Below are 26,666 nucleotides of genomic sequence, written 5' to 3' on the forward strand. Positions count from 1 at the left end.
GAGAGGAAAGGTTACGTACATGGACACAGCTATTTTCATCGCCTGGCAGTATCTGATGGTAAAAATCCTAAAAAGTAATCATTTTCCAAGTTGTGTTCATGATGGTGAATTTGAAAGCAAAAGTTGTTCATTTAGTGAGCCCTGATCAACTTGGACATAGGGGAAAGTTCACAAAACATGGCAGAATCCTAAATGGATCGTAGAAAAATAGAAGAGATAGACGGAGGAAGATCTGGTGGTTGGCCTCAGAGAAAACATGCTTATTCGAAAAAGATGTCTTGCTCCAGCATGGAAGGATGGGTGGCAGGTGGGACCATCTCCCCCCTTGGAACAGTGACTTTGTCAGGAAGGTATGCAGGGGAAGTTTTATAAAAAATTATTCAGAAAGATCTGGGCAAATATGTTTAATAAAGTGGTACCCACACCCCTGCTCAACAGGCAAGTCTGCAGGCAGGAGTCAGCTTTGATTGAAGTCAGCAGGGGTTTGGGGGGCCAGTTTCTTATCTCGATGCTAATAATCTAACCTTCTAGAGTTGAAAGTTGCCTGAATTCTGAAATTCAGTACGTAGTAGATAGACATTTAGAATATCATATGAATGGATCTGAGTATTTCCTTCGACCAAACAGAGATCCGCTGTAGCCTCTCCTGGACTCCGGCTCTCGGCCTGGACGGGAGGATGCTCAGAGCCTGTGGACAAAGGCTGGGGGCTGGGGGTGGGGTGGGGGTTAAGGCCAGGCTCAGCTCAGTGCTGTGGTTTCCTCCAGGGTAGCATCTCTCAGCCCCCGTGGCCCCTGGAGGTGAGAGAGGCATACACCTCTGCAGCCAGCCCTCCCTGGGGTCCCTGGGGACGTGTCACCTCATACAGCTGAAAGCATTCACACCCCCCATCCCCACCCCAACTGAGATCCACTCCTCCCCTCCCCACCCCAGGACCCTGAAGGGGAGGGGAGTTGAGTTTTTTATGAGCTGGGCAGGCTCTGACCATTCCCCTGGGCCTTTCCACGCCATGCTTATCTAGTTCTAAGAGAGATGCAGAGTGAGCCAAGCCCCTCTGCCAACACCCCGCCCCCTCCGCTGCCCCCCACCTCTGTCCCCAGGGCTCAATTCTGCAGGTCATTTTTTCCCATCATGTTCTCGGCTTCCACTGCTTCTTCAGCTCACCTGCAGGCCTTTAAAACCCCGATGCCCAAGCTGTCCAGACCATCAGAATCTCTGCACGCAGGATCCAGGTGGCAACTTTTACTGAAATTTCCAAGGAGATTCCACTGGGACTGAGAAATAGCAGGCTAGAGCAAGACAGGTTTTAGGAGAGACACACACCTGGGAGAGGTAAGACCTTGTCTACAGCCTGAAACACCTAATCAAGTACAAGTTCTTCATCTCATCTGCTTGATTTCAGCAAAAGACCATAGAAAATGTGCTCGTAACATGGTGCTGTTCCATGCAAATAGGAAGCAAGCCACATAAGTGATGTTCAATTTTCTAATAGCCACGTTAAAGAGAGAAGAAAAACAAATGGGTGAAATCAATAGCACTATATTGCAGTATTACTAATAATTTAGTAATCTATTTTTAGTAATCTATTATATTTAACCCATGATATCCCAAATATAATAGTTCAACAATTAATCTAAAACCTTAGAGATACTTTACGTTAATTTTTTTTCACTGTCTTCAGAATCTTCGTGTACTAGGCACTTATGTCACATCTTATTAGCCAGATGCCAAATGTTTAGGAGCCAAATTGGCTCGTGGCTACAATATTGGAAAGCGCTGTTCTACCAGATTCACTAGGAACGATTTAAGAAGCTGAAAAATGTAGCTATAGATGCATATAAAATAAAATCACATCCAGAGCATCTATGCACAAAACACACAAACATGCACACTGTCCAACAGGCACTTCTTACCAGCTGAGGAATGAACAGCATCTTCCTCTTAACTCCTCTGAGAGCCATACGGCACTGCGTTAATCCATGTGAAGTCTTAGGACCCAGTTCTCCACCAGCACACTGAATATTAGTTACTATTATCATGAGATAATCAACTTTGAAAAATTTCCACTGCCACTGGTTATTTCTACTTCCTCATCCATGTTACTATCTGCTGGCAATTTTTCTTATGAAAAAAAGAAAGGCAGTATTTAATATTTATATGTGTGTGTGTGTGTGTGTGTGTGTGTGTGTGTGTGTGCAGGGCTTCCCTGGTGGCTCAGATGGTAAAGAATCCACTTTCAATGCAGGAGACCCAGGAGACATGGGTTCAATCCCTGGATTGGGAAGATCCCCTGGAGGAAGAAATGACAACCCACTCTAGTATTCTTGCCTGGAGAATCTCCATGGACAGAGGAGGCTGGCGGGCTAGAGTCCAGGGGGTCTCAGAGAGTCAGACACGACTGAGCAACTAAGCACAGCATATACACACACACACACACACACACACACACACACACACATATAGAGAGAGTGTTCATGTTCCCAGGTGGCGCAGGCGTAAAGAATCCGCCTACAGTGCAAGAGACACAAGAGATGTGGGTTCAATCCCTGAGTCAGGAAGATCCCCCAGGAAATGGTAACCAACTCCAGTAATCTTGCCTGGGAAATCCCATGGACAGAGGAACCTGATGGGCTCCAGTCCATGGGGTCACAGAGAGTTGGATACGACTGAGCACTGAGCACGTGTATGTGGGATGTCCAATGTGGGAGAATTAAAGTGGATGCCTTCCGTTAGCCTTGCTTATGATGGAGGTGATGATGGCAGTGATGGTGGATACACGTGTGAACTGGAAGTATTTTCCCAGCGTCCCCTCCTGGCTAAGAGCATCAGCAGGGCTCATGGCCAGTGATGACTATTGCCAAGAGGGGGCAAAGAGAGGAAGGGAGACTGCAGGGGCAGGGAGAGTGACCTCCCAGGAGGAACCGGGTCTGCCCCTGAGGTTGCCTTCAGCAGCACCTCCCAGAAAGGAATGGCATAAGGAGAAGTGCAGCTGCTGCCAGTGATTATCTCCATAGCTTCTCCTCTTTTAATTGTATTTTTATATTCACTTATTCATTTAGATATTTATATATGCGTGTCTGTTACTTAACTGGATTGCTCTGAAATACATTAGGCTTTTGAAAGAAGAATCAGGTGTCATTTGATGTGATTTTCTTTATCTCTAGTGTCCTTGCTTCCTACATGCTGCCAATTCTACAGATTATGAGAGAGTGGACTCAGATTGTAGTGTTAGTCAATTTTATCTTTTTTGCTCTCTGTTTCTCTAGTCTATTGATATACAATCAAGAGCAGAACAGAAATGCATCAATAGTGAAATGAAAGAATGACCAATTGCCAAGAACAAGAAACTGCCCAAGTCTCTTTAAGTAATTAAAAATACACACACGTGAACTTGCTAGGACATTGGAAAGCCTCTGCTTTTTATAAGCACATGGAAATACCATACTTGGCAGAGTGCAGAATCTCGTTTCACAGATAGTTGAAGTTTTTGCTGCAGAAAATGCAATAGAAGGATCAAGCCCAGCATCTCCTAGGTGCTGGTCAGAGTCTCAGGCCCTTCTCAGACCTACTGAAACCAAACACACATTTTAACAAAATTCCGGATGACCAAACCCATGTTATAGTTTGAGAAGTATTAGTTCAAGGCATATTTGAATTGAGGACATTTGTGCAGCTGATATGATTAAACAGATGTAGGCTGCTGCTGTTCCAAGTCTGGAGGAAAGGGCTGGTGTGTGTGCTCAGTTCGTCATGTCCGACTCTTTGCGCCCTCACCAGGCTCCTCTGTCCATGGGACTCTCCAGGCAAGAATACTGGAGTGGGTTACCGTTTCTTACTCCATGGGATCTTCCCAGTCCAGGGATTGAACCCTAATCTCATGCGTTGGCAGGCGGATTTTTTATCACTGTGCCACCTGGAAAGACTTGTTATTAAAAAACTCTGGAGGAAAGGAGCTGGTGACGCTTACAGGGGAAGAAAAGAAAGGCATAACCTCACTTCACATCAACTGCATGATCACAAAAGGTTTAAAAGGCAGATGTCAGGAAATGAGTATTACCCTCCTGGTTATTTATATATTCTTCTTGCTTTTATAGGGGAAAAAAAAACACCTGAAAGGTAGGGGGAAAGACAAATTCAGTAACTTTGCATCGTCTTTTATCTCCGACTATGTGAGCGCAGCAGAAGCTGAGTCAGAAGGTTCTTTCTGTCTGGGCCAGCTGCTCTCACTTGTGTGCTCGTGTGTGTGCATGCAGGGACATCATCACGTACTCTGGATAATTAGTCACGCTGTCTGCACGTGATGTTGGAAGTTTATGGGCTTTTTAATTTTCTGAAAGGACAGCCAACTTTCTTTTAAAGGCATTTCATTCTCTGAAAATCTGTTACCAACGGGGCCATTTTACTCATCGGTTTTGAAACACAGGGAAGAGAGATGTAATTAAAATGTATTTGGTGGTTAAGAAGTGAATTGTGTAAAACATCAAATAATTGCAGCTATATAAGGAAGCAGTGGTTCCAGTCCCCTCCCCCAATCCCAGGGGGTTGAGGGGCCAGAAGGGAACTGGGGGAGTTTTATGGGGGCTGCCTTATAAATAAACCTTTGTGACAAATCTCCCAGCATTTGGCTTGCTTCATAAAGAGGAAATGAACCTGCCTCTGTAACAGACCTAGTAGATTGCACACCTATTTTTTTAAGCTCTTTTTTTTTTTTAAGATTTATTTATTTTTGGCTGTGCTGGGCCTCCGTTTCTGTGCCAGCTTTTCTCTAGTTGTGGTGAGCAGGGGCTACTCTGTTTCTATATGCAGGCTTCTCATTGCAGTGGCTTCTCCTAGGCACTCAGGCTTCAGTAGTTGGGCTCACTAGTTGCGCCTCCCAGGCTCAAAAGCACAGGCTCAGTAGTTGTGGCTCACAGGCTCAGTAGTTGTGGCTCACAGGCTTAGTTGCTATGTGGCATGTGGGATCTTCCTGGATCAGAAGTTGAACCCATGTCTCCTGCATAGGAGCCAGATTAGTTACCACTGAGCCCCCAGGGAAGCCCTCAGTATCTTTTTTTTTTTTTTTCAGTCTCTGTTTATCCTAGTTCTCTTTTTCTGTTTTATTGTTTTTTGGGTTACAGGCTGTACTGAAATGTTCCGTGGCTTTTGGCTGGCTATTCATAATTAAATGGAAAGCATCACAAAGCTTGTTGGGAGCTGCAGATACCGGGCAGAGTTTGTGAACTGGTGACCCTCCCAGTGACCATGTCACAATTTGGTCATTTCATTGGAGGGATGAAAAATGTGCATAGCTGTGGGGCTTTTCTTTTTCGGTCAGGCAACCTCCCCAGGAAAAGTTCTCCAGTGTCCTACTGGAGGCTGCAGGGTGGGAGTAAGTCTTGCCAGCACCCTGGTCTTGCCAGCACCCAGGTCCTGCCAGCACCTTGCCACAACTAGTGAGCCAGAGGGCAGGGTCAGGGTGACTGCTCTTCCTTAGCCCTGTCTCACCCTCACCCTGTGCTGTGTGCTGAGAACTGAGGAACACAGCTCCTGCGCTGCTCTGGGGATACAGCTGCATGCCTCTCCTTGCAGGTGTCCCAGCCTTGTCCAAATCCTGGGCCTCGGCAGATTCTGGAATGGGAAGCCACTGCCTGCCCCTTGGCTTTTTGTCCAGCAGTTGCTTATCTCTCAGCATGTCTCCAGTTGCTGAATGAGTTTACCGGCTTCCATAACTGTTGCCTGTTATCACTGGCTGTTGTCTCCTCCCGCATTTTCTTCGTTCTTATGGATTTGGTGCAGTGGGTGCTCAATCACTCTGTGTGTCCAACTCTTCGTGACCCCACGGGCTCCTCCACGCGTGGGACTGGACGAGAGTACTGGAGTGGATGGCCATTTCCTCCTCCAGGGGGTCTTCCCAGACCTAGAGATGGAACCCAAATATCCATCGTCTCCAGCATTGCAGGCCGATTCTTTACCCCTGAGCTACCAGGGAAGCCCCTCATGTGGATTTGTGTCTTTTAAAAGTTTATTTTTTTAAAAAGCTCTTTTCTTCTCATTTTAAGTGAGGCACTGGTGGGGAGCCCGTGTGTGCTGCTCACCTTGTTTTATTGAACCCTGTTGTCAGCTTTTCATATGAATAGACAGTGCTTTTGTACAAGCTAGTTAGCAAAACTAAAAGTAATTGATTCCATGGAGGGCTGGAGTTAAAGCATCTAGCCAACCCATATTTCATTTAAAAAAAAGAAAATTTTAATCTGAAGGCAACTACCAAGCTGTTTCATTGTCAAACATATTGCCGAGGATTTCTCAAAATACATATTTCCTGGGCGCTTCGTCTTTTCCACATGATCTGAAGGGGAAAACAACGACAACAAAGCAACAGTGGCTGAAACACCAGGCTGTTTGCTTGTTTAAATGTCAGTGAAACATTGCCATGGTGGATGAGAGCCTGGGTCAGCACTATTTACAGAAGAGCACATGGTGTTTCATCTCAATGAGCAGGAAGATGTTTTGTGATAAAATGTGGTAAAAGCTTGTTCTTTTTTCCAACTAAGCAAAGAAAGGAAGTACAGTGTGAAATGATCAATGAGAAGTTCTGAGTCATCTGTAACACAGGAAAATGTGCAGCCAGGACAGGAATGGTGTTTTTCTGCAGGTTAAAAATAAGATTGGATGTGCTGAAAGGGAAAGCCATAATAGCACATCCTAGAAGCCTAAGTCAGTGTGGGGCTCCAAGGCACTTAATGTACTCTGTACGTTTGAAATAGATGTAATGATGCAAACCATGACAATTCTCTTGGACTGCAAAGAGATCCAACCAGTCCATCCTAAAGGAAATCAATCCTGAATATTCATTGGAAGGACTGATGCTGAAGCTGAAACTCCAATACTTTGGCCACCTGATGCGAGGAACTGACTTATTTAAAAAGATCCTGATGCTGGGAAAGATTGAAGGCGGGAGGGAAGAGAAGGGGACGACAGAGGATGAGATGGTTGGATGACATCTCTGACTCAGTGGACATGAGGTTGAGTGAGCTCCAGGAGATGGTGATGGACAGGAAAGCATGGCTTGCTGCAGTCCATGGGGTCGCAAAGAGTCGGACGCAACCGAGTGACTGAACTGAACCGAACTAAGTATTTGTGTACAGGTTTTTCTGTATACACACATTTTCACTTCTCTGAGATAAATCCCCAGGAGTGCAACTGCTGGGCTATATAGTAATTGCATATTTATTGGGTTGGCTGAAAAGTCTTTTTGGGCTTTTCATAACATCTTAAAGGAGAACCCAAACAAACTTTTTGGCCAACTCATTAGTTTTTAAAGAAACTACCAAACTTTTCCAGAGAGGCTGTCTCTGGTTACGTGGGAGTGAGTCAGCTTTGACTATTGTTTTGTGTGTGTGTGTGTGTGTGTGTGTGTGTGTGTGTGTGAAACTGCTGAAATTGTCAAAGATTTAGTTGGTTTAAAACGTATGCACTTTTAAGAATGTTTTATTTCTGGAAGTGTCCTGACTAATCCCACTCCAGTACAAAAACTAAATCACCTGCAAAAGGGAAAACAGAAATCCTGCTGGCCTTACTCTTTTTTCCCAGAAACTTTCAATACCAGAAAACAACGGAATAACGATGTTTACAAAGTTCTTGGCGGGGAGAGAACACGGGAATCCATGAATATCCCAGCCAATATTCTAATCAGGCGTCTTACAGACTAAGGAGGTCTAAGAGGACCAGCCCCATGGGGCATCTGGAAAACACAGCAAAGAGGGAAAAGGAAATACTATAATGAAACCCAGCCAAGCCATAAATGAATCAAAATGAAGAATGGAATGAGGAAATTATAACAAAAAGTGGCAGTGAGCATGATATCCACTCAATTACAGACTGAAGAAATCAAGCAACTGGGAGATGCATAGATGTAAGACAGCAGAAAAGTAACAATATTACAAGCAACATAATCAGGAGACTAGGGCAGAAGGGACAAAGACCATGACAAAGATCATTATATCTTTCATTACAAAGAGACAGTAGTGCCCTAAATGGAAGCTTATAGTAAAAAATACTTTTCAATGATTTTCATTAAGATGTAGAAGACATATTTACTATATATGATGTGTGTGTGTGCTAAGTTGCTTAAGCCATGTCCAACTCTTTGCAACCCTACGGACTGTAGCCTGCCAGGCTTCTCTGTTTACGGAATTTTCCAAGCAAGAATAATAGAGTGGGTTGCCATTTCCTCTTCCAGGGGATCTTCCGGTATATGATGTAATATAATATATATCTTAAGCGTAAAGGAGATCTTTAGGTACTCTTATTTCTCAGTCACTAAATAGTTTTAATTAATTCATTTGGAAATTACAAAAAAAAAAATAAAGACTTTCTGCCAGGTACACACATCCAGGTTAACTCTGTAAGCTGCAGAAAATGGACATTAATAAAAAGGATTCCTGTCCACAGAAACACAAATGCATGGTACATGGCCAGGAGATACAGTAAATAGACCAGCTGTACATGTATTTATAAACACATTTCAGCTTTCCTGATTGCCTTCTGTGGTTTAAATTCTCCTTTTAACGTATGTCAACATCTTAGTGGTTCTTTCATAATGAATGAGTTAAAATGTTTTTTTATGTGTGCATTTTATGTTTGTATGAGAATCACAATTTCATCTTTTTTAAAAGGCTATTTGAAAACTTAGCATGGTTGGAACAATTTGGGTATATCAATCCACTTTTTAATCATACCTTTTATGAAATCTAAATATAGGACAAGAATTGCCTATGACAATTTAGGTCCTGAGTTGAAATATGCTGCAAATATATTTCTAAGGCTTAGTATCATAAAAAAAAGAAAACATTAAAACATTCTATTAGAATTTTTAAAAATTGATTACATGTGAAACAATATTGTTTATATACTGGGTAAAATAATAATGTTGTTAATTCCACCTTTCTCTTATGTTGTGAAATATGTTAGAAAATTTGCAGTCGCAGGCACAGCTGTCATCACTGGGACAGGCCGCTCTGGACCATGAGTTCTCCCATCCCTCTCGGCTTCCTTCCTCACATGCCAGGGGATCCTGAACCCTGCTTTTCTGCCTTGGGTTCCTAACCCCTGGCAGCCTCTTGTGGGCTCACAGAGAAGATCCTCGGAACACCCCACACTTTACAGGCGTTCCCGGCTGCGGCCTCTAGAGGGCGCAAAGTCGAGACTGCCGTTGCCGAGCAACTCGTGGCCCGGAAGTAGTTCTCTGCACTGCCCCCTCCCCCCCGTCCCGCCCCAGGGCATCCGAGCCGGACGACTTCCGGCGGGGCGAGTGCGGTGTTTCCGCGAACCGGTTCCCGCGGCCGCGGCGACGCGATGACCACGCTCCGGGCCTTTACATGCGACGACCTGTTTCGCTTCAACAACATGTGAGTGAGGCACGCTCGGGCCCGGCGGCGGTCGGCGCGTCCCCGGGGCCGCGCGGGGAGGGAGCCGGGCGGGACGTCCGGACGGCCCCGCTGACCTTGGCCGGGTGGCCGTGTCCCCGCAGCCCCGACCGCAGAGCGGGCGCCTCTCGGGGCCTGGGGGGACGTCGGGCGAGGGTCGGGGGGTGCCGAGCCGAGCTCCCCTCCGCTTCCTGCGGCAGCCGGGGCCCGGCGGCGGCGCGGTTACCTTGTATCCGCGCGGAGTAACACTGGCAGCCGCCCGGCGCGGCGCCTTTGCGCTCCTCGTTACTGTTGCTGCGCGTCGCGGTCGGGGTACCACTTGCTGCGGGATGGGGCGAGGGGGGTAGAGGGGCGGTCCTCGGGGTGCCCGGTCCTTCGTCCGACTTAAGTCAGGCTCTGTGACTTGCAGCTTTCATTTTTTTTTCCCCTAAAAAGTTTTATTATGAAAATTTCTGAGCGCTTACAAGCTTGATAGAATTTTACTGTAAACACCTGTAGGCTACTAGCTGGACTCCCACTTTTTTTTTTTTTTTTTTAACCATTTCACTCCTTTGGCTTCATCACATTTCAGCCCATCTTATCCACCCACCTCACCAATCCCAGACCCACTTTTAAAGATCCCAAGACAATTATTTGAAGGACCAGGTAGTTCAGGTTCAAGTGTCAGAAAGAACCTGAGAAGAGTTCGCTAGAAATGTTCACAGAGGGACTGAGTCTCAGAAGATGGGAAAGTGTTGACAGTGGTGAGGAAGGAGGTGCTGGAGGAGGAAGCCGCTGCCCTGGGGGGCGGCCGATACTAGGGCGGGGACTGACTAGAGCCGGTTTCTGAAACTCCGAGGTCAGAGCAACTGGTGAGACTGGACTTGTGCCCCATTGTTGGGGGTGGAGGTGGTTTCTGGGGGCCTCTCTGAGTCGGAGCAGAGTAACTGAGGGGACTGCGTTCAGTCTCGTTGTAACTCCTTAGTAGCTATAGTAGTAGTAGCAGCTTAGTCGTGTCCGACTCTTGGCGACACCATGGACTGTGGCCAGTCGGGCTCCTCTGTCCATGGGATTCTCCAGGCAAGAATACTGGAGTGGTAGCCTATCCCTTCTTCAGGGGATCTTCCCAATCCAGGGATCGAGCCCCGCTCTCTTGCATTGTAGGCAAACTCTTCACCATCTGAGCTACAGGGAAGATCGGAGTAACCCCTTTCCTCCTCACACCTCTGTGAAGTAGTTGCCCTTCTTATTTCCATTTTTTGAGTCCGCTAAGGAGCTGAGAGCTCAGAGGAATGGCCCAGGTGGAAGAGCCCTGTGTGGGCGTGGGCAGAGCAAGGAGACTCCTAAGGAGATTGGCCCCAGTCGGGTGGTTCTTCATTCCTGGCTGCGCAGGACCCCTAAGCTGTCCGCCGCAGGGCCGTGTGTCTCGGGGTGACTGGAGAAGGTGTACCCGGCAGGTGAGCCATTTAGGAGGTCTTGGCAATGGCCCAGAGGTGATAACTTGATGGAGGCTTGGCTTTCAGAAGCACAGACCTGGGAAGTGACAGTGTGCTTTGACGTTTCAAGAACGGATGAGGCAAAGCTGCCTAGAAAGTCATTTTTAACCGAAGACTGAGGAAGGGCCAGTGCTTTTATATGAAAATGAATAGAACAGAAGGAAAGTAAGCGTGACCATTTATGTACAACAAAACATCATCCTGTCCTGTTAACAGGCAGAGAAAATCGACAAATATTTGTTTAATCTCCACATTGTGTAAGTCACCATGCCTTTGTATAACAAAAAAGGTATATATTCAAAATTACCATTAATTAAAGATTAATTGAGGACTTGCCTGGTGGCTCAGTGGTGAGAAGTCCGCCTGCCAGTGCAGGAGACGTCAGTTCAATTCCTGGGCCGGGAAGATCCTCTAGAGAAGGAAATGGCAACTGCTCCAGTACTCTTGCCTGGAGAATCCCCCGGATAGAGGAGGCTGGTGGGGTCACAAAGAGTTGAACACGCCTTAGCGACTAAACTTAGCAAAAAGTTGGACACAACTGACCAACTTTCACTCACCAGAAGTTCTAGTTCTTTTCTTTACATTTTGGTTTTATCTTGGGGATCAACTACTGCCGACATTTTTGTTTGTAGTATGGGGAGGGAGGGAGGACTGGTTTCCATGGTTACTGTCCCACTTCTCATGTAGAACATTTAGGCCCCCTATTTCAAATGTGTTAATTTCCCTGGTAGCTCAGACGGTAAAGTATCTGCCTGCAATTTGAGAGACCTGGGTTTGATCCCTGGGCTGGGAATATCTCCGGAGAAGGAAATGGCAACTGTCTCCAGTACTCTTGCCTGGAAAATGCCATAAATGGAGGAGCCCGACAGACTACAGTCCATGGGGTTGCAGACAGTCAGACTCGACTGAGCAACTTCACTTTCACTTTAGCAACAACACAACAACAATTTGAATTCAGAGTTATCTAACTTGGTAAGGCCTCTTCAGTCTATGCCAGTGGGGGACTCCTCTCCCTCCTCACTTCCTTCTGTTTCTCACCTTGATTAGGGCGCTTCTGTCCAGAACATGGAGAATCACTGGGGTAGGGTGTTGCAGTAGTAACTGAAAGAAGCAACGGATGTGGAAACGTTGTTAACAACAAATATTTTATACTTGGAAAAATATTTTATGCCTGCCAGCACTGAAGAGACAGTAGTGAACAAGACAAAAAATGTTATCTTTATGGAATTTACAATTTATTTGTTTAAATTGGCCACATCACACAGCTTGTCGGTTCTTGGTTCCCCAAGTCCAGAGGTTAAACTCAGACCCTCAGCGGTGAAAACCAAAGTCATTGAAAATGGAAGTCGCTGTAGTTGTACGTAACCATTGCATTGGACTGCCAGGGAATTCCCAGAATTTACATTTTAGAGGGGAAAGTAAGATAGAACTGTGTTCAGTAAACAAGGAAAGGGAAATAGGAAGTACATGTGGATTCAGCTTTGGGTGAGGTGTTTCAGGGAAGGTGTCACTGCAGGAAGATGGGGATAGGGGGTGTGTGTAGGCTTTGGGGACATGGGTAATATGGGCAGAGTAGTATGGGTACTGGTTCCTGTTTTAGACACGAAGTGGGGGAGGCGGAGGCGGCTGCCAGTGTGGCCCAAGCAGCAGGTGGGAGTGTGAGAACACCAGGTCGGAGTCAGAGGGCTCGACCTTGGAGAGGCCAGCTGGACGGGCTCCTCTGCAGAGGGTGCTCAGACCCCTCGGTGGAGAAGTCAGCCAGGCATCTGGACATGGGAGTTTCAAGTTTAGGTCTGGGCTAAAAATAGAAACTTGGGGGTCAACACTGCATGGATGGTGTTAAACCCAGGTGGCTCAGCGACTTCATTGGTGAGTGCGGACAGGAAAAAAGGCTCCAGGACAGCTCCCAGGGCATCACGTGGTAAAGACACAGTGGCCCAGTGAAGCAGGAGGAGACCCTGCTGCTGGGTCTGGAGGCTGAGCGAGGACAGCAGGTCAGGGGGACGGAGCTGTGGACTGTGTCACGTGTTCCTGTGGCCTAGTGTGCAGCATGTCTGTCCATTTCTTTAGGGGAGCAGGCTGCCGGGTCCTGAGAGGGTGGGACCTGCTCACCTGCACTCCAGGCCTGGGTCCAAGGCAGCAGGTAGAGAGCAGGTGGGGTGGATGCTGGAACCTTGGTGAAGCTTCTTATTACTGTTATGTTTTCTTCCTGAAATTAGAAGCAGCTGAGCTGGAAGAGGGAGCATTGAGGAGACAGGAGAGGGTATAAAGTAGTCTTGAGAAGGGCAGAGAGTGAGTCCTATACTCGATTAGAGCAGTGATTCTCTAGGTGTGGGCAGGGACGCCTCAAGATTGCTTGGGGGTTCTGCAGAGTCAGAGCCATTTTCATGATAAAACTAAGGTTTTTTGTTTTTTAAAAACCTTTTGGCCATGCCACACAGCATGCGGGATCTTAATTCCCCAACCAGGGATTGAACCCTGGCCCCCTGCATTATCAGCACAGAGTCTTAACCACTGGACCACCAGGGAAGTCGGTTTTTTGTTTTTTATTGCCTTTTTTAACTCTCATTCTCTCACTGCTGCACAAGTGGAGGCTTCCAGATGTGTGATCATCTAACAGAGAGCATAGCAAACACAGAAATGAGAAACCAGCTGTTTGCTATTAAGCCAGACATTAAAAGGGGCTTCCCTGGTGGTGCAAAGGTTAAAGCGTCTGCCTGCAATTTGGGAGACCTGGGTTCAATCCCTGGGTCAGGAAGATCCCCTGGAGAAGGAAATGGCAACCCACTCCAGTATTCTTGCCTGGAGAATCCCATGGACAGAGGAGCTTGGTGGGCTACAGTCCACGGGTTGCAAAGAGTCGGACACGACTGAGTGACTTCACCTTCAGACATTAAAAAGATATGTAAAATTGTTCAAATAATGACATTCTTGTCACTAAATTTTCTTTTGTTTTTGAAAATAGTGACTGTTCGTTTAAAAAAGTCATTCACATTAATATTTAACTGATTTTTAAAAAATGAACAAATATCTTACACTTTTAAATATCAATAGATTTAAGTCTTGGGGTCTTCAGTAATTTTTGAATGTAAAGGGGAAAGGGGTACTAAGATTTGCTGGTCTCCAGAAATGTGCTGTTGACTTCTGCTGTTGCTAAAGGTCCTGAGGACGAGCTTGACTGCATGTGTGAGAGGAGTTGAGGGCGCTCTTCTGGGGTCCGCCAGGATTGTGCTTCCACTGACTGAATGGGGAAGTGAGGGGCAGAGCTCTCTGTGGAGGGAGGCAGGTGTGGAAATGCTGATTTGGGAGTGTTGTGGTCAGACACGCTGGTGAGGCAGCTGCTCAGCAGCTCCAGAGCCAGGTAAGGAGTATTCCTCTGAGAGCAAAATTAAAAGTATGAGAATGGGGGTAGTGGGGAGCAGAAGCTCCAGGAGTGAGAGAGCCCACATTGAGAGGGTGGAATAAGGCAGGGACAGCCCTTGGCACATGCTGCAAGGCTGGTGGAGCCCTGTCTGTGACTGACGCCCAAGGCTGGTCACCAGTTCCACTTGCAGTTTACTGTTAGGAAATGGAAACTTGTAGGGAATTCCCTGGTGATCCAGTGGTGGGCGTAGTGCTCCCAGTGCCTGGGTTCAGTCCTGGGTTGCAGAACTAACATTCTACAAGCCACGGTGAGGCGTGGCCAAAAAAAAAGAGGATGGAATGTTTTGATGATGTATTAACTGTAAAGTAATTTGTAAAGAAGCAGTTAAATGAAAATGTATGGGTGTCTTTATAGTGACTGTAATGATGGCTTAATATGGTCATTCGGTAGGTTAAACCATCTTTCTTAGTTGAAAAGTTGGTTTTAAAGTTGTGAATTTAACGTTCTGTTTTCCCTGTGCATGTTATTTTTAGTTGTAATTGGCCTATTTAAACTGATTTTGTAAACACTGCTTACTGTTGACTTTTCTCTTGTTTCTTTTAGTAACTTGGATCCACTTACAGAAACTGTATCCTTTTTTAAAAAGTTTAAATAAAGAGTAAGGAAAATAGAGAAAAGAAAAAAAAATAGACTTGAATACTGAAAATGTTTAAGACCTGGAGATCAGGAAACATCATAAACAACATTGAAGGCAATTAAAAAGAAACTAAAAACTGGGAACAAGAGTTATCTTACATCTGCTGACAAGCTGCTAATATAATGACCTCATAAATCAAGAACAGTACAATCCCCTGCCCTCCCTGCCCCTCAGTAGTAAGCATAGCTGTGAGCAGCAGAAAGCTGTGACTTCAGCAGGAGGGGCTGCTTTTGTCTGATAAGAACAAAGCCTCAAGAGGATGATCAGTGCTGGGCGATTCCATGATGTCCTAGACACCGGGCTTTGCCCTGGGACCACTCTGTCATCCGGGGGACCCTGGCTTCCAGAGTCTGTGGCATCTCATCCGCATTCCTGGCAGGAGCATCGATCAGCAGAGGGGAAGCCAAAGGGACTGCTGGGAGGTGTGACGCAGCCCTCTGCCCTGTAGACCAGCACCTGCCTCGAGATACACCTATCTAGAACAGTCTAGGATGAGCCGGGGTTTACATTCAGGCTGGTTGCTAAAGGGGGGAGAAATGATTTTAGGTAACAATTAGCAGTATCTGTCATGGCACCCAATAGAAACATGGGCAAGGATGTGTGAAGTTAGGGTCCTCTGACCTGAATAGATAACTCCTACATTCTCAACAGCTTGAAACACAGAGTTGGATTTCTGGGTTATGTGCTATTGTCCACTGTGGGGTCAGAGGGTAGTATTAATTGATCATTTAACCAAGAGGGCATATAGGAAGCTGTGAAAATTTCAAGAGTTCAGTCTCACCAATTAAAAGACATGATAATTAAAACCAAGATGATGTACCATGTTTTATCTATCAAACTGTCAAGGATTTCAAGCAGTGATGAAGCTCAAGGCTGATGGAGGTGAGGTGAGGGGAGTATTCTCATAAATTGCTAGCGACACAGCAGTTTATGAGAATGTTCAAAAGCTAGTCTTTTGAAGGCACTTTACAGAATACCTGGTAATTCTGTTTTCTGGAACCTGAAGATAACAATAGAGACATTTATGTCAGGGGTGGGCACGCTAATATGCATGGGCCTGTTTTTGTAAATAATGCTTTACTGGGGAATAATTTACACACTGTGCTCTAGTCCTTGACTTTCACAGTTCTTTGTTTTTTTAGTTGAAATATAGCTGACTTACAGGGTAGTGCTTTTTTATGGTAAGAATGTATAACAAGCTAGAACTAGAAGGACTTTTATTAATTTGGTAAAGGTTTTATATTTTAAAACTTTCAGCGATCATTATATACTTGAGTGAGAAATTCAGATACATTCCCTTCAGGATTGGGCATAAGATAAGAATGCCTACTGTCACTACTGCCCTTTAACATAGTTCTAGAGGAACTGACCAAACTTCCAGAAGGAAGGAAGAAGTGTAAGGAGGAGAAAGGTAGAAATAAAGCTGTCTTCATTTACAACTGATAGTACGATCATCAGTCTAGAAAAAAGAACAACTTAAGAACATTCACCAATGTTAGAACCAAGATCAAGTTTTAAAACAGCAGTAGCATGTGTACACCGGCAGTAGAAATCAAGAATATGTGGGTGTGTGTACTTTTTTTTTTTGTAGTAAAAACTTTATTAAGACTTTGAAGTCACAAAATAAAATTCTTGTTACAATTTTCTGAACCTTTAGGTCAGTTCAGCACAAGAAAATAACTGAGTATTTAAAACATGTGTATTTACTTAACATCACAGTAGAATGGAAGCAGGTTTTTTAAATATCTAAAACTGACAGTATCTGTAATATATATTAATAACAATCCCTCTTTGTTTTGTGACCTTTTAAAAAATGTGAGTATAATTGATATACAATATTGTGTTAGTTTCAGGTGTACAGCAGAGTGATTAGTTATATATGTAAAACCATTCTTCTATCAGATTCTTCTCCCATATAGGTTATCACAGAATATTGAAGTCCATGTGCTATACAGTAGGTCCCTAGTGGTTATTTACACACACACATTTTATATATAGTAGTGTGTATGTTAATCCCTGACTCCTGATTTATCCTCTCACCCCATGTTTTCCCTTTGGTAACCATAAGTTTGTTTTTGATATCTGTAAGTCTGCTTTATAAGTTTCTTTGTATCAGTTTTTAAATTAGATTCCACATAAAGGTGACAGCATATGATACTTGTCTTTATCTTATTTCACTTAGTATGATATCTCTGGGTCCATCCAGGTCGCTGCAAATGGCATTATTTCTTTTTTTTTATGGCTGAGTAATACTCCATTGTATGTGTTTACCACATCTTTATCCATTCATCTGTCAATGGACATTTAGGTTGCTTCCATATCTTGGCTATTATAAACAGTGCTGCAGTGAACATTGGGATGCATGTATCTTTTGGAGTTACAGTTTTCTTCTGATACATACAGAGGAGTGGGACTGCTTGATCATATGGTAGTTCTGTTTTGTTTTTTAAGGAACCTCTGTTCTGTTCTCCCTACCAGTTTATGTTCCCTACGAAGGGTCCCTTTTCTCCACACCCTCTCCAGCATTTTATTGTTGTATACTTTTTGAAGATGGCCATTCTGACCACTGTGAGGTGATACCTCATTTTAGTTTTGACTTGCTTTTCTCTGATAATTAGGGATATTGAGCATCTTTTCATGTGCTTTTTAGCCATCTGTATACCTTCTTTGGAGAAATTCTATCTGCCCATTTTTTGGTTGGGTTGTTTCTTTGATACAAAGTTGCATGAGCTGTTTGTATATTTTAGAAATTAACCACCTCAGTCACTTCATTTCCAGATATTTTCCCCCCATTCTGTGGATTATTTTCTTTTTTTTTTTTTATGGTTTCCTTTGCTGTGCAAAAGCTTTTAAGTTTAATTAGGTCCCATTTATTTTGATTAAAGGATACTGACATGATTATGTAAAAAAAAAATTTACCTGTGTTTTCTTCTAAGAGTTTTATAGTATCTTATCTTACATTTAGGTCTTTGATCCATTTTGAGTTTATTTTTGTGTATAGTGTTAGAGAATGTTCTGATTTCATTCTTTTACATGTAGTTGTACAGTTTCCCCAGCACCACTTCCTGAAGAGACTGTCTTTTCTCCACGGTGTTTTTTTGTTTTTTTGTTTTTTTTCTGTGTGCCAGTACCATGCTGTTTTGATGACTACAGCTTTGTAGTATAGTCTGAAGTCAGGGGGCCTGATTCCTCCAGGTCTGTTTGTTGTTCTTAGGATTGCTTTGGGTCTTTGAGGTCTTTTGTGTTTACATACAGATTAAAAATATTCTGTGAAAACTGCCATTGCTAATTTGATAGGGGTTGCAATTGAACCTGATTGCCTTGGGTAGTATAGTCACTTTGACAATATTGATTCTTCCAATCCAAGAGCTTGGTGTATCTTTCCATCTGTCTGTCATTGATTTCTTTCATCAGCATCTTACAGTTTTCAGAGTCCAGGTCTTTTGTCCCCTATGTAGGCTTATACCCAGGTAATTTTTTTTTTTCTTTTTGATGTAAATGGTAAATGGTATTGTTTCCTGAATTTCTCTTTGTGATCTTTCATCATTAGTGTATGGAATGTAAGAGATTTCTGTGTATTTTGTATCCTGCAGTTTGAACCCGAATCACTGACAGTCTCTAGTAGTTTTCTGGTAGCATCTTCAGGATTTTCTGTGTGTAGTATCTTGTCAACTGTAGTAACAGTTTTACTTGTTTTTCAGTTTGGATTCCTTTTCTTTTTCTTCTCTGCTGTGGCTAGGACTTCCAAAACTATGTCAAATAAAAGTGGTGATAGTGGACATTCTTGCCTTGTTCCTGATCTCAGAGGGAATGCTTTTGGCTTTTCACCATTGAGAATATTAGCTGTGGGTTTATCCTATATGGCCTTTATTAGGTTTAGGTTAAGTTCCCTCTATGCCAACGTTCAGGACAGTTTTTATCATAAATTGTTGTCAGATTTCGTAAAAAGCTTTTTCTGCTTCTATTGAGATATGCTATGGTTTTTCTTCAGTTTGTTAATGTGCTGTATCACATTGATTAATTTGAAGCTGTTGAAGAATCTTTGCATCCCTGGGATAAATCCACTTGATCATGGTGTATGATCCTTTTAATGTATTGTTGGGTTTGGTTTACTTGTATTTTGTTGAGGATTTTTGTATCTGTGTTCATCAGTGATGTTGGCCTGTAATTATTTTTTTGTCGTATCTTTGATTTTGATATCGGGGTGATAGTAATCTCATAGAGTAAGTTTGGAAGTGTTCCTTTTTCTGCAATTTTTGTGAAAGTTTCAGATGGATAGGTGTCAACTCTTCTTTAGATGTTTGTTAGAAGTCACCTGTGAAGCATTTGGTCCTGGATTTTTGTTTGTTGGATGTTTTTAAATCACTGTTTCAATTTAAGTACTTATGATTGGTTTGTTCATATTTTCAATTTCTTCAATCTTGGAAGACTGTATCTAAGAATCTGTCCATTTTATTAGCATACAGTTGTTTGTAGTTTTTATGATTCTTTGTATTTCTGTGGTGTCAGTTGTAACTTCTTTTTCATTTCTAATTTATTTGAGCTTTCTTTTTTCTTGATGAGTTTGGGCTAAAGGTTTATCTGTTTTATTATTTCAAATAATTAGCTTTTAGTTTCATTGATCTTTTCATTTATTTCTTCTCTGATCTTTATGATTTCTTTCCTTCTACTAATTTTGAGGTTTTGTTTTTCCATCTGGTGTAATGTGTCATTTCAGGCCTGTGTTTCCTCATTGGTTTTGTCTCTGTCCACTGATGAAAGTGGCTTTGTTAAAGTCACCCACAATCACTGTGTTGTTGATTTCTCTTTCTCTGTTATCATTTGCAGGATATAGTGAGGTGCTCCTGTGTTGGGTGCATGTATACGTCTTTTTGGATTGATCCCTTGATCATTACGTCTCTTGTAACAGTCTTTAAAGTCCATTTTATCTGATATGAGTATCGCTACTCTAGCTTTCTTTTGATTTTTCATTTGCATGTAATACCTTTTTCTGTCCCTTCACTTTTAGTCTGTGTGTATCCCTAGATTGCAAGTGGGTCTCTTGGAGACAGCATATATATGGATCTTGTTTTATATCCATTCAGCAAGTCTGTGTCTTTTGAGCATTTAATCCATTTACATTTAAGGTAATTATTGACACATTCTTTCTGCCATTTTCTTGTTTTGGGTTTGTTTTTGTAGGTATTTTCTTACCTTCCTTTTTTATTCTCTTGTGGTTTGATGTCTGAAGCTAAGTCGCTTCAGTCGTGTCCGACTCTGTGTGACCCCACAGATAGCAGCTCCCCCGTCCCTGGGATTCTCCAGGCAAGAACACTGGAGTGGGTCGCCATTTCCTTCTCTAATGCATGAAAGTGAAAAGGGAAAGTGAAATCGCTCAGTCGTGTCCAACTCTTCGCGACCCCATGGACTGTAGCCCACCAGACTCCTCCGTCCATGGGATTTTCCAGGCAAGAGTACTGAAGTGGGGTGCCATTGCCTTCTCCTAAGTTAATACTGAGAAGTATAGAAATGAGTACAACTCAGCAAGACAGCAGAGCTGAAGAGCTAAGTAATGAGCAAAGTACTCAGGCATTCATTTTAACATCAGGTTTTTATTTTGGGCATTACTAGAAATGCAGAATTTGAATCAGTGGACTGGACAAACTGGGTTTGTTACGTAGCCTTTGGAAGTAAACTACAGTTATTTTCACTGTCCCGTGCCTGAAGCTCCTGAAGGCACTCGTCACCCTTTCTAGTGCAGAAAGGGAGAAATAAACATACTGAGGTTGCACTGTGTCTCCAGCACCAGGGGGAGAGGGCAGGTGACACTCTCACTGTAAGGGGACAGTAGACAGGAATGCCAGGTGATGGGGAAGTGCTGTGTGAGCAGCGGGGAGACAGGCTGTAGAACTTGGGGGTCCTGGTTCTCCACTCTTGGATGGTATGTCTCCATTCACATCTGAGGTTACATATTCAGGCAGTTTTCTTAAAACTTAGTTCTAACCTAAACATTTCATGTAATGAATTGATTGCAGAAATCATACATACGGCTAGGGATAAAGGAACAATATGCTTTTTAAAGGAAACTTCAAAACATGCTTTGTGAAGAACTCTGACTGCCCTTACTTTGCATCCTCCTTAACGAGTCTCTAGTATGGGATTCCTTTTTACCTACAGTACCTTGCCCACTGGCCAGAATACTTCATCGTCGCAGAGGCCCCTGGAGGCGAGTTAATGGGTTATAGTAAGTATAACACTACTAGTACTTTTCTGGGTTAGCAGTTAAGATAAAATTAGTTTTTAACTCTTAGACTTATCACAGAACTGGAAATCATGATGCCTGTAATTTTCTTTTCTTTTCAACTCTTTGACAGTTTACTGATATCTCTGTCTTAGGTACTGTGCTAGGCTCAGGGGATAGAGCAGTGACCCAAACAGAACTGGTCATGTTACTGGCTCAAGTTTGAGCTGTGGATTGTCTATTGTGTATACATACATAGATACCCACACAAAATGTAGGTTGTTTAAATACATATCAAGTAAGAGCACTAATAATAATTAGCTAGATGGCTTTAAGCAGCCGTCCCCAAACTTTTTGGCATCAGGGACCGGTTGCATGGAAGATCAATTTTCTGGTGGGGGTGAGGACGGTTTTTGGACAATTCAGGCACATTACATTTATTGTGCACTTTATTTCTATTATTATTACATCAGCTTCACCTCAGATCATCAGGTCCCCAGAGGGTGGGGACCTTGGCTTTAAGTGTTACTTAAAAATCAGAGCTTGGTCATTTCCTTTATGATAAAAGTGCACCACACAGTATTTCTCTGTGTGTGAGTTGCCATGTTTAGTTACTGGATGCGGTCTTTCATTGGCAGTCATGGGCAAAGCAGAAGGCTCAGTGGCGAGGGAAGAATGGCACGGGCATGTCACAGCTCTGTCTGTTGCCCCGGAGTTTCGGCGCCTTGGTTTGGCTGCTAAACTTATGGAGTTATTAGAGGAAATTTCAGAAAGGTAGGAGCCTGTTTTTCAAATAATTCTTGAACTCTAACCATTTGGTTTTTCTCTTGGTGAATGTTTATCAGTTGTTTCCTTCAGGTTGAATGTGTCATGATGCAGTTTCATAGGAGTTTCATGTTCAGCCTCTAAAAGTCATTACAACAGTCCTGTCACATATTCATAGTGGTGGTATTGTCCCTGTTTTGCCACTGAAGAAAATTAAAGCAGAGTGAATAACGTTCTGTAGACTCTTGAGCTGGGTAATTGGTAGAATCAGAATCCAGCCCTCAAGGTCTCTGTTACTGTTTTTGCCACTGGCAGACATTCCCCAATTCTTTGTTAACATTGCCCTTTGAATCTCAGTGATATTTTTCATAGTGTCCTAGGCTAAAGAAAAGTTTAGAGTTTTAAGTGAAACTGAAAGAAATATTTTCATTTCATTGTTAGTCACTGTGGTTATCTCCTAATGAGATGGCGCCTGCTGGGCATCACATGGCTTCTCAAACCTTGGAATCTGATTCTGGAGAACCACCTGCACTCTTGTTTCACATTGATTTTCATGTGGTCCTGGGGCTTTATAATGACCGGAATTGCTAAAACCCTGGCTTCATAAAGACATTGTGTCACCAAAAGAAATATAATGTGATGTGTATTTGTGAACTATACAAAGCCAGTAGTTTGCCTGTGTTTTCCCAAAATGTTTGAAATATTCTACAGCACGTCCATGAGTTTGGACCACCTGGGAGCACAGTTTGAACAGCCAACATTGTGGCTTTTTTTAAAGACCTGTTTCATATATCAGACATTTGTTATGTGTTACTTTTATTAAATCCACCAAAGTGGAGCGTTTTACAGAAGTAACCATGGCCTCAAAAGTCGACTTGAGGCAAGTCGAGGGCAAGAGGGAACATGAGCTCATTCTTGTTTAAGCTGTAAAAGAAGTCTAGTCCTTAAGAATTTTAAAATTCCTGTCATTATAAAGCCCCAGGACCACATGAAAATCAATATAAAACAAGAATGCAGGTGGTTCTGCAGAATCAGGTTCTCCTAGACTGAACAGGGACGAGAAGAAGATTGTAGTTTACACACAAGAATTAATGGCATGGACATCTTGTTGAAAAAGTTACGACATTACTATTATAGTGGACAGGGAGTTTGGACATGTGTTCTAATAGCCATGACCTTACACATAAAATTTATTGGACAGACTCTTTTAGAGTAGAAAACTACTACTCTCCTTCCCCTTCCAGTTCCTAAACCTTCATTACAGTAGTCACTAAGATTTAAGTGACTTGTATTTGTACAGGAGTGTGTGTGTACCTATTTATGTATACACATACATATATACATGTATATATTAATGTACACTAAAAATACAAACTATATTTCCAAAGGAAAAATGTGACTAATAAAAATCAAAAGAAAAACAAAAGTGGCAAAACAAAAAGCATGAAATGAGCTGGTAGTCATGAATCCGAATATAATTATGTAAGTATAACAGTGAATGTTAAGGAGCTAATAACTCCAGTTTAAAGACAAAGATATTATACCAAGTGAAATAGGCCAGTCCCAGAAAGACAAATACTACATGATAGCACTCAGAGACCTAAGGTAGTTAGATTCATAATGAGTGAAATGGTGGTAGAGGGGTGGGGGGAGGGGGAATGGGAATTTATTACATTTACAATTTACCAGTAGGGCGAACCTCATGTTTAGTGTTCTTAGTACAGTAAGATTAAAAAAATGATACTGTCAGAGCTGTACTCTCTTTACAGGAAATACATGTAAAGATACAGAGAGACTAAAAGAAATTTTCTAAATTGAGCTTCCCTGGTGGCTCAGCTGGTAAAGAATCTGCCTGCAATGCGGGAGACCTGGGTTCAATCCCTGGGTTGGATAGATCACCTGGAGAATTCCATGGACTGTATAGTCCATGGGGTTGCCAAAGAGTTGGACACAACTGAGTGACTTACGCTCATTTCACTTTTTAAATTTCGCAAATTCTAAAGCAAATAAAAACTGAAAAGCAATTAAGGGTGTAATTAAGTCATTATAGTTATTACTAGAATAAAAAACGGTCACTACCCAGTGACAAACTTAAAAATGCAACAACTGACTAAACTATAGGAAGAAATAGATCATCATAATCAGAGGTATGAACAGGCCTATTCCTAATTAGAACAATCAGAAATTGATTTAATTGTATAAAACAGGGGTCAACGAACTTATTCTGGGCCACCAGAAAGGGTTCACAAGGCGACCTGAGGTCTCTGTTGCACATTATAATTGATGTATTATGTAATGGTCATCCTTTTAAAATATAGTTTAGTGGGTTTCATGTTTTCATTGTATAAATGTCACCATACTCCATAAACTTCTTGAAGACAACATAGGCAAAACATTAAAACATATTTCTAAATATTTAAGGGTTGTCCCTTCAAAATGGTAGAAAAAAAAAAAAAAAGATTCTAAGTTCAATCTTACACACAAAAAGAGAACTTATTTTTTAAGGCTAAGATAATCTTAACCTGACAAGCGATATGAGAAAGAACATCCCATTACAGATGCAGAAGTCCTAGAAAAACTTAGCAAATGGACCTAAGAATGTATTCTAGCAATTAATAGACTGAAGAACATTTTTTTATCTCAGTAAATGTAGAAAATGCTTTGATAAAATACAGTATTCACTCTTGATTAAGCAATCTAGCCTACAGAAAGGGAAAACTTTAACCTGCAAAAAGTATTTACTGAAAACCTTTAGAGGTGATGCATGGAATGCTTTCCGGGACAGGATGCCTAAAGCCAGCTTCTCTTAGTAATTACCGGAAATCCTTGATTGTACAGTGAAGCAATTTTAAAAAAGGTATGAGGACTGAGAGGAAACATTACTGTTATTTGGGCAGATAAGAGTGTACACATAAAAAACTGGTAAGAATCTAGTTTGTTGGATATAAAGTGAGTCTAAATTCAGCTGCGTTTCTAAACAAACAGTAACATTTAGAAGCGGATGAGATCTGCATTGGCATCAGCTCACTAAGCCTTTAGGAAAAAATCTAACAAAAGCTGTGCAAGACCTCTCTGAAGTTTGTACAGCTTTATCCCGAGACAGTAAAGATGACCTATGTAAATGAAGAGAGGAACTACTCCAGCCAGTATTGTCTTCTAAGACTTCTCCCATTCTGATTTTTTTTTTAAATTACAGAAAGGGTGGATTTTTTGTTGATCTCTTTGTAAGAGTGTCTAACCAAGTTGCTGTCAACATGTACAAGCAGCTGGGCTACAGCGTGTACAGGACAGTCATAGAGTACTATTCGGCGAGCAATGGGGAGCCCGACGAGGACGCTTACGGTGAGTCCTCGCTGGGGCAGCATCCTGGAGGAAGGGATGTTTACATGCTTCCTATAGACCAAAATACTCGGCTCTTTCAATACACTTAAAAAATCATATTTAAATTTGAGCTATAGTATTTAAATCTCCTGGAAGCTACCTTCATGAACCTACCACTAACTAACTTATATTAACTAACCAATGGTTAATTACCATCAGTAGTTGTTTTGCTGTTAGAGACATGTTACTAAGATTTTGTCAAAGAACATTTGTAGGAAGAGCTGAATCCCAGCTAGGGTTCGGTTAGTGTTTTGTGTACTCCTGCTTGGTAGTCTCACTTATAAATACATTTCTCTTAGAATCTGGTAAAAGTGGGAGAGTAGGGGACAAAACCGCTTATGGTTTTAGTGTTTTTTAAAACACTTGTACACTTTAAATCTGATATAAAATCATACTCTGACATTTGTGTACTTACATTAAACTTTGCTTCTTAACAGATATGAGGAAAGCTCTATCCAGGGACACTGAGAAGAAGTCCATCATACCATTACCTCATCCTGTAAGGCCAGAAGACATTGAATAACCATGAGCAGTGGTTCTTAGGCTGATGATGCTCCAAATAGAATTATGGACAATATTATTTTCATTAGGTGACCTTGGAGATCTATTAGGAGAAAAGGGGATCATTTAGCTCTTAAAGACTTCAAGAAAATATAGGTTATCAAATTTTAAGCCTTCATGTATCCTGTTAGCAATATCATACCTTCTAAAGCTGTTCACTGTAATAAAATCCAACCAAAAAAGGCAGCTAGGCGAGAAGGAAACATTCCACTGTCGTGGCGCATAACACACTATTCACAGTGTGCTAGGGAAAATGATTGCTCCAGTCTCCCCCTAAATTCTGTGCCTGAGAACCACTGCTGCACATACAGTTTTTATTTTGTATTGAACTTAAGCTTTAAAAGCATATATGAAATGTATAAATCTCAGATGTATAATAAAATGCACTGTTGACTCTATGAATGTTTTCTGGAAGTTTGATGGTCATTTGTAAACCCAAAGTTAGCAGGATTGAGAAAGGTCGTCGCTTAGGGTTTGTTTGTCACATTTTTCATCTACATACAAAGCACTGTTTAAAAGCTTACGGGAACAGCCCCTGCCCAGCACACTTAAGCTCCCTGCTTACTGCAGACTAACTTCTTCCCAGATACTTGCTTCCTCACTGCTGGTCTCAGGTCTTTCCTCGGTCTAGTTTCACAATACTGTATTCCTGCCTTTCAGAATACAAAAAGATATGATAAAAGGAGAACAGAACCTAATTTCTTTATAAAAAAAAGAAAAAAGGCCAAACGATTAGATCACAGGCTAACCACTTATTTTCATGTGTAGTTCACTTGTAATACCAGCGAATAAAAGTAGCTA

General features: G+C 42.5%; 1 protein-coding gene and 1 non-coding gene across 3 annotated transcripts; one reads left to right on the top strand and one right to left on the bottom strand.

The window, feature by feature from the left end:
- The first annotated feature begins 669 nt into the window (after nt 1-669).
- NAA20 (N-alpha-acetyltransferase 20, NatB catalytic subunit) lies at nt 670-26,263 on the top strand. 2 transcript variants are annotated; one of them, XM_069547842.1, is made up of 7 exons: nt 670-1,330; nt 8,948-9,384; nt 14,845-14,869; nt 21,071-21,161; nt 21,797-21,932; nt 25,120-25,265; nt 25,742-26,263. In XM_069547842.1, exons 2-7 carry the CDS (start codon nt 9,332-9,334, stop codon nt 25,825-25,827), a joined length of 537 nt encoding a protein of 178 aa, XP_069403943.1. In that variant the 5' UTR covers nt 670-1,330; nt 8,948-9,331; the 3' UTR covers nt 25,828-26,263. The 2 variants fall into 2 exon arrangements, with proteins under 2 accessions (XP_069403943.1, XP_069403944.1); XM_069547843.1 differs by lacking the exon at nt 25,120-25,265 and having other exon boundaries at nt 1,257-1,330.
- On the bottom strand, nt 13,334-13,406 carry TRNAI-GAU (transfer RNA isoleucine (anticodon GAU)). The gene has a single exon. It is a non-coding gene; the product is annotated as a tRNA-Ile (tRNA).
- Nucleotides 26,264-26,666: the final 403 nt, after the last annotated feature.

The sequence above is a fragment of the Ovis canadensis genome, chromosome 13 (genome assembly GCF_042477335.2).
Source record: "Ovis canadensis isolate MfBH-ARS-UI-01 breed Bighorn chromosome 13, ARS-UI_OviCan_v2, whole genome shotgun sequence".
Classification (NCBI taxonomy): Eukaryota; Metazoa; Chordata; class Mammalia; order Artiodactyla; family Bovidae; genus Ovis; species Ovis canadensis.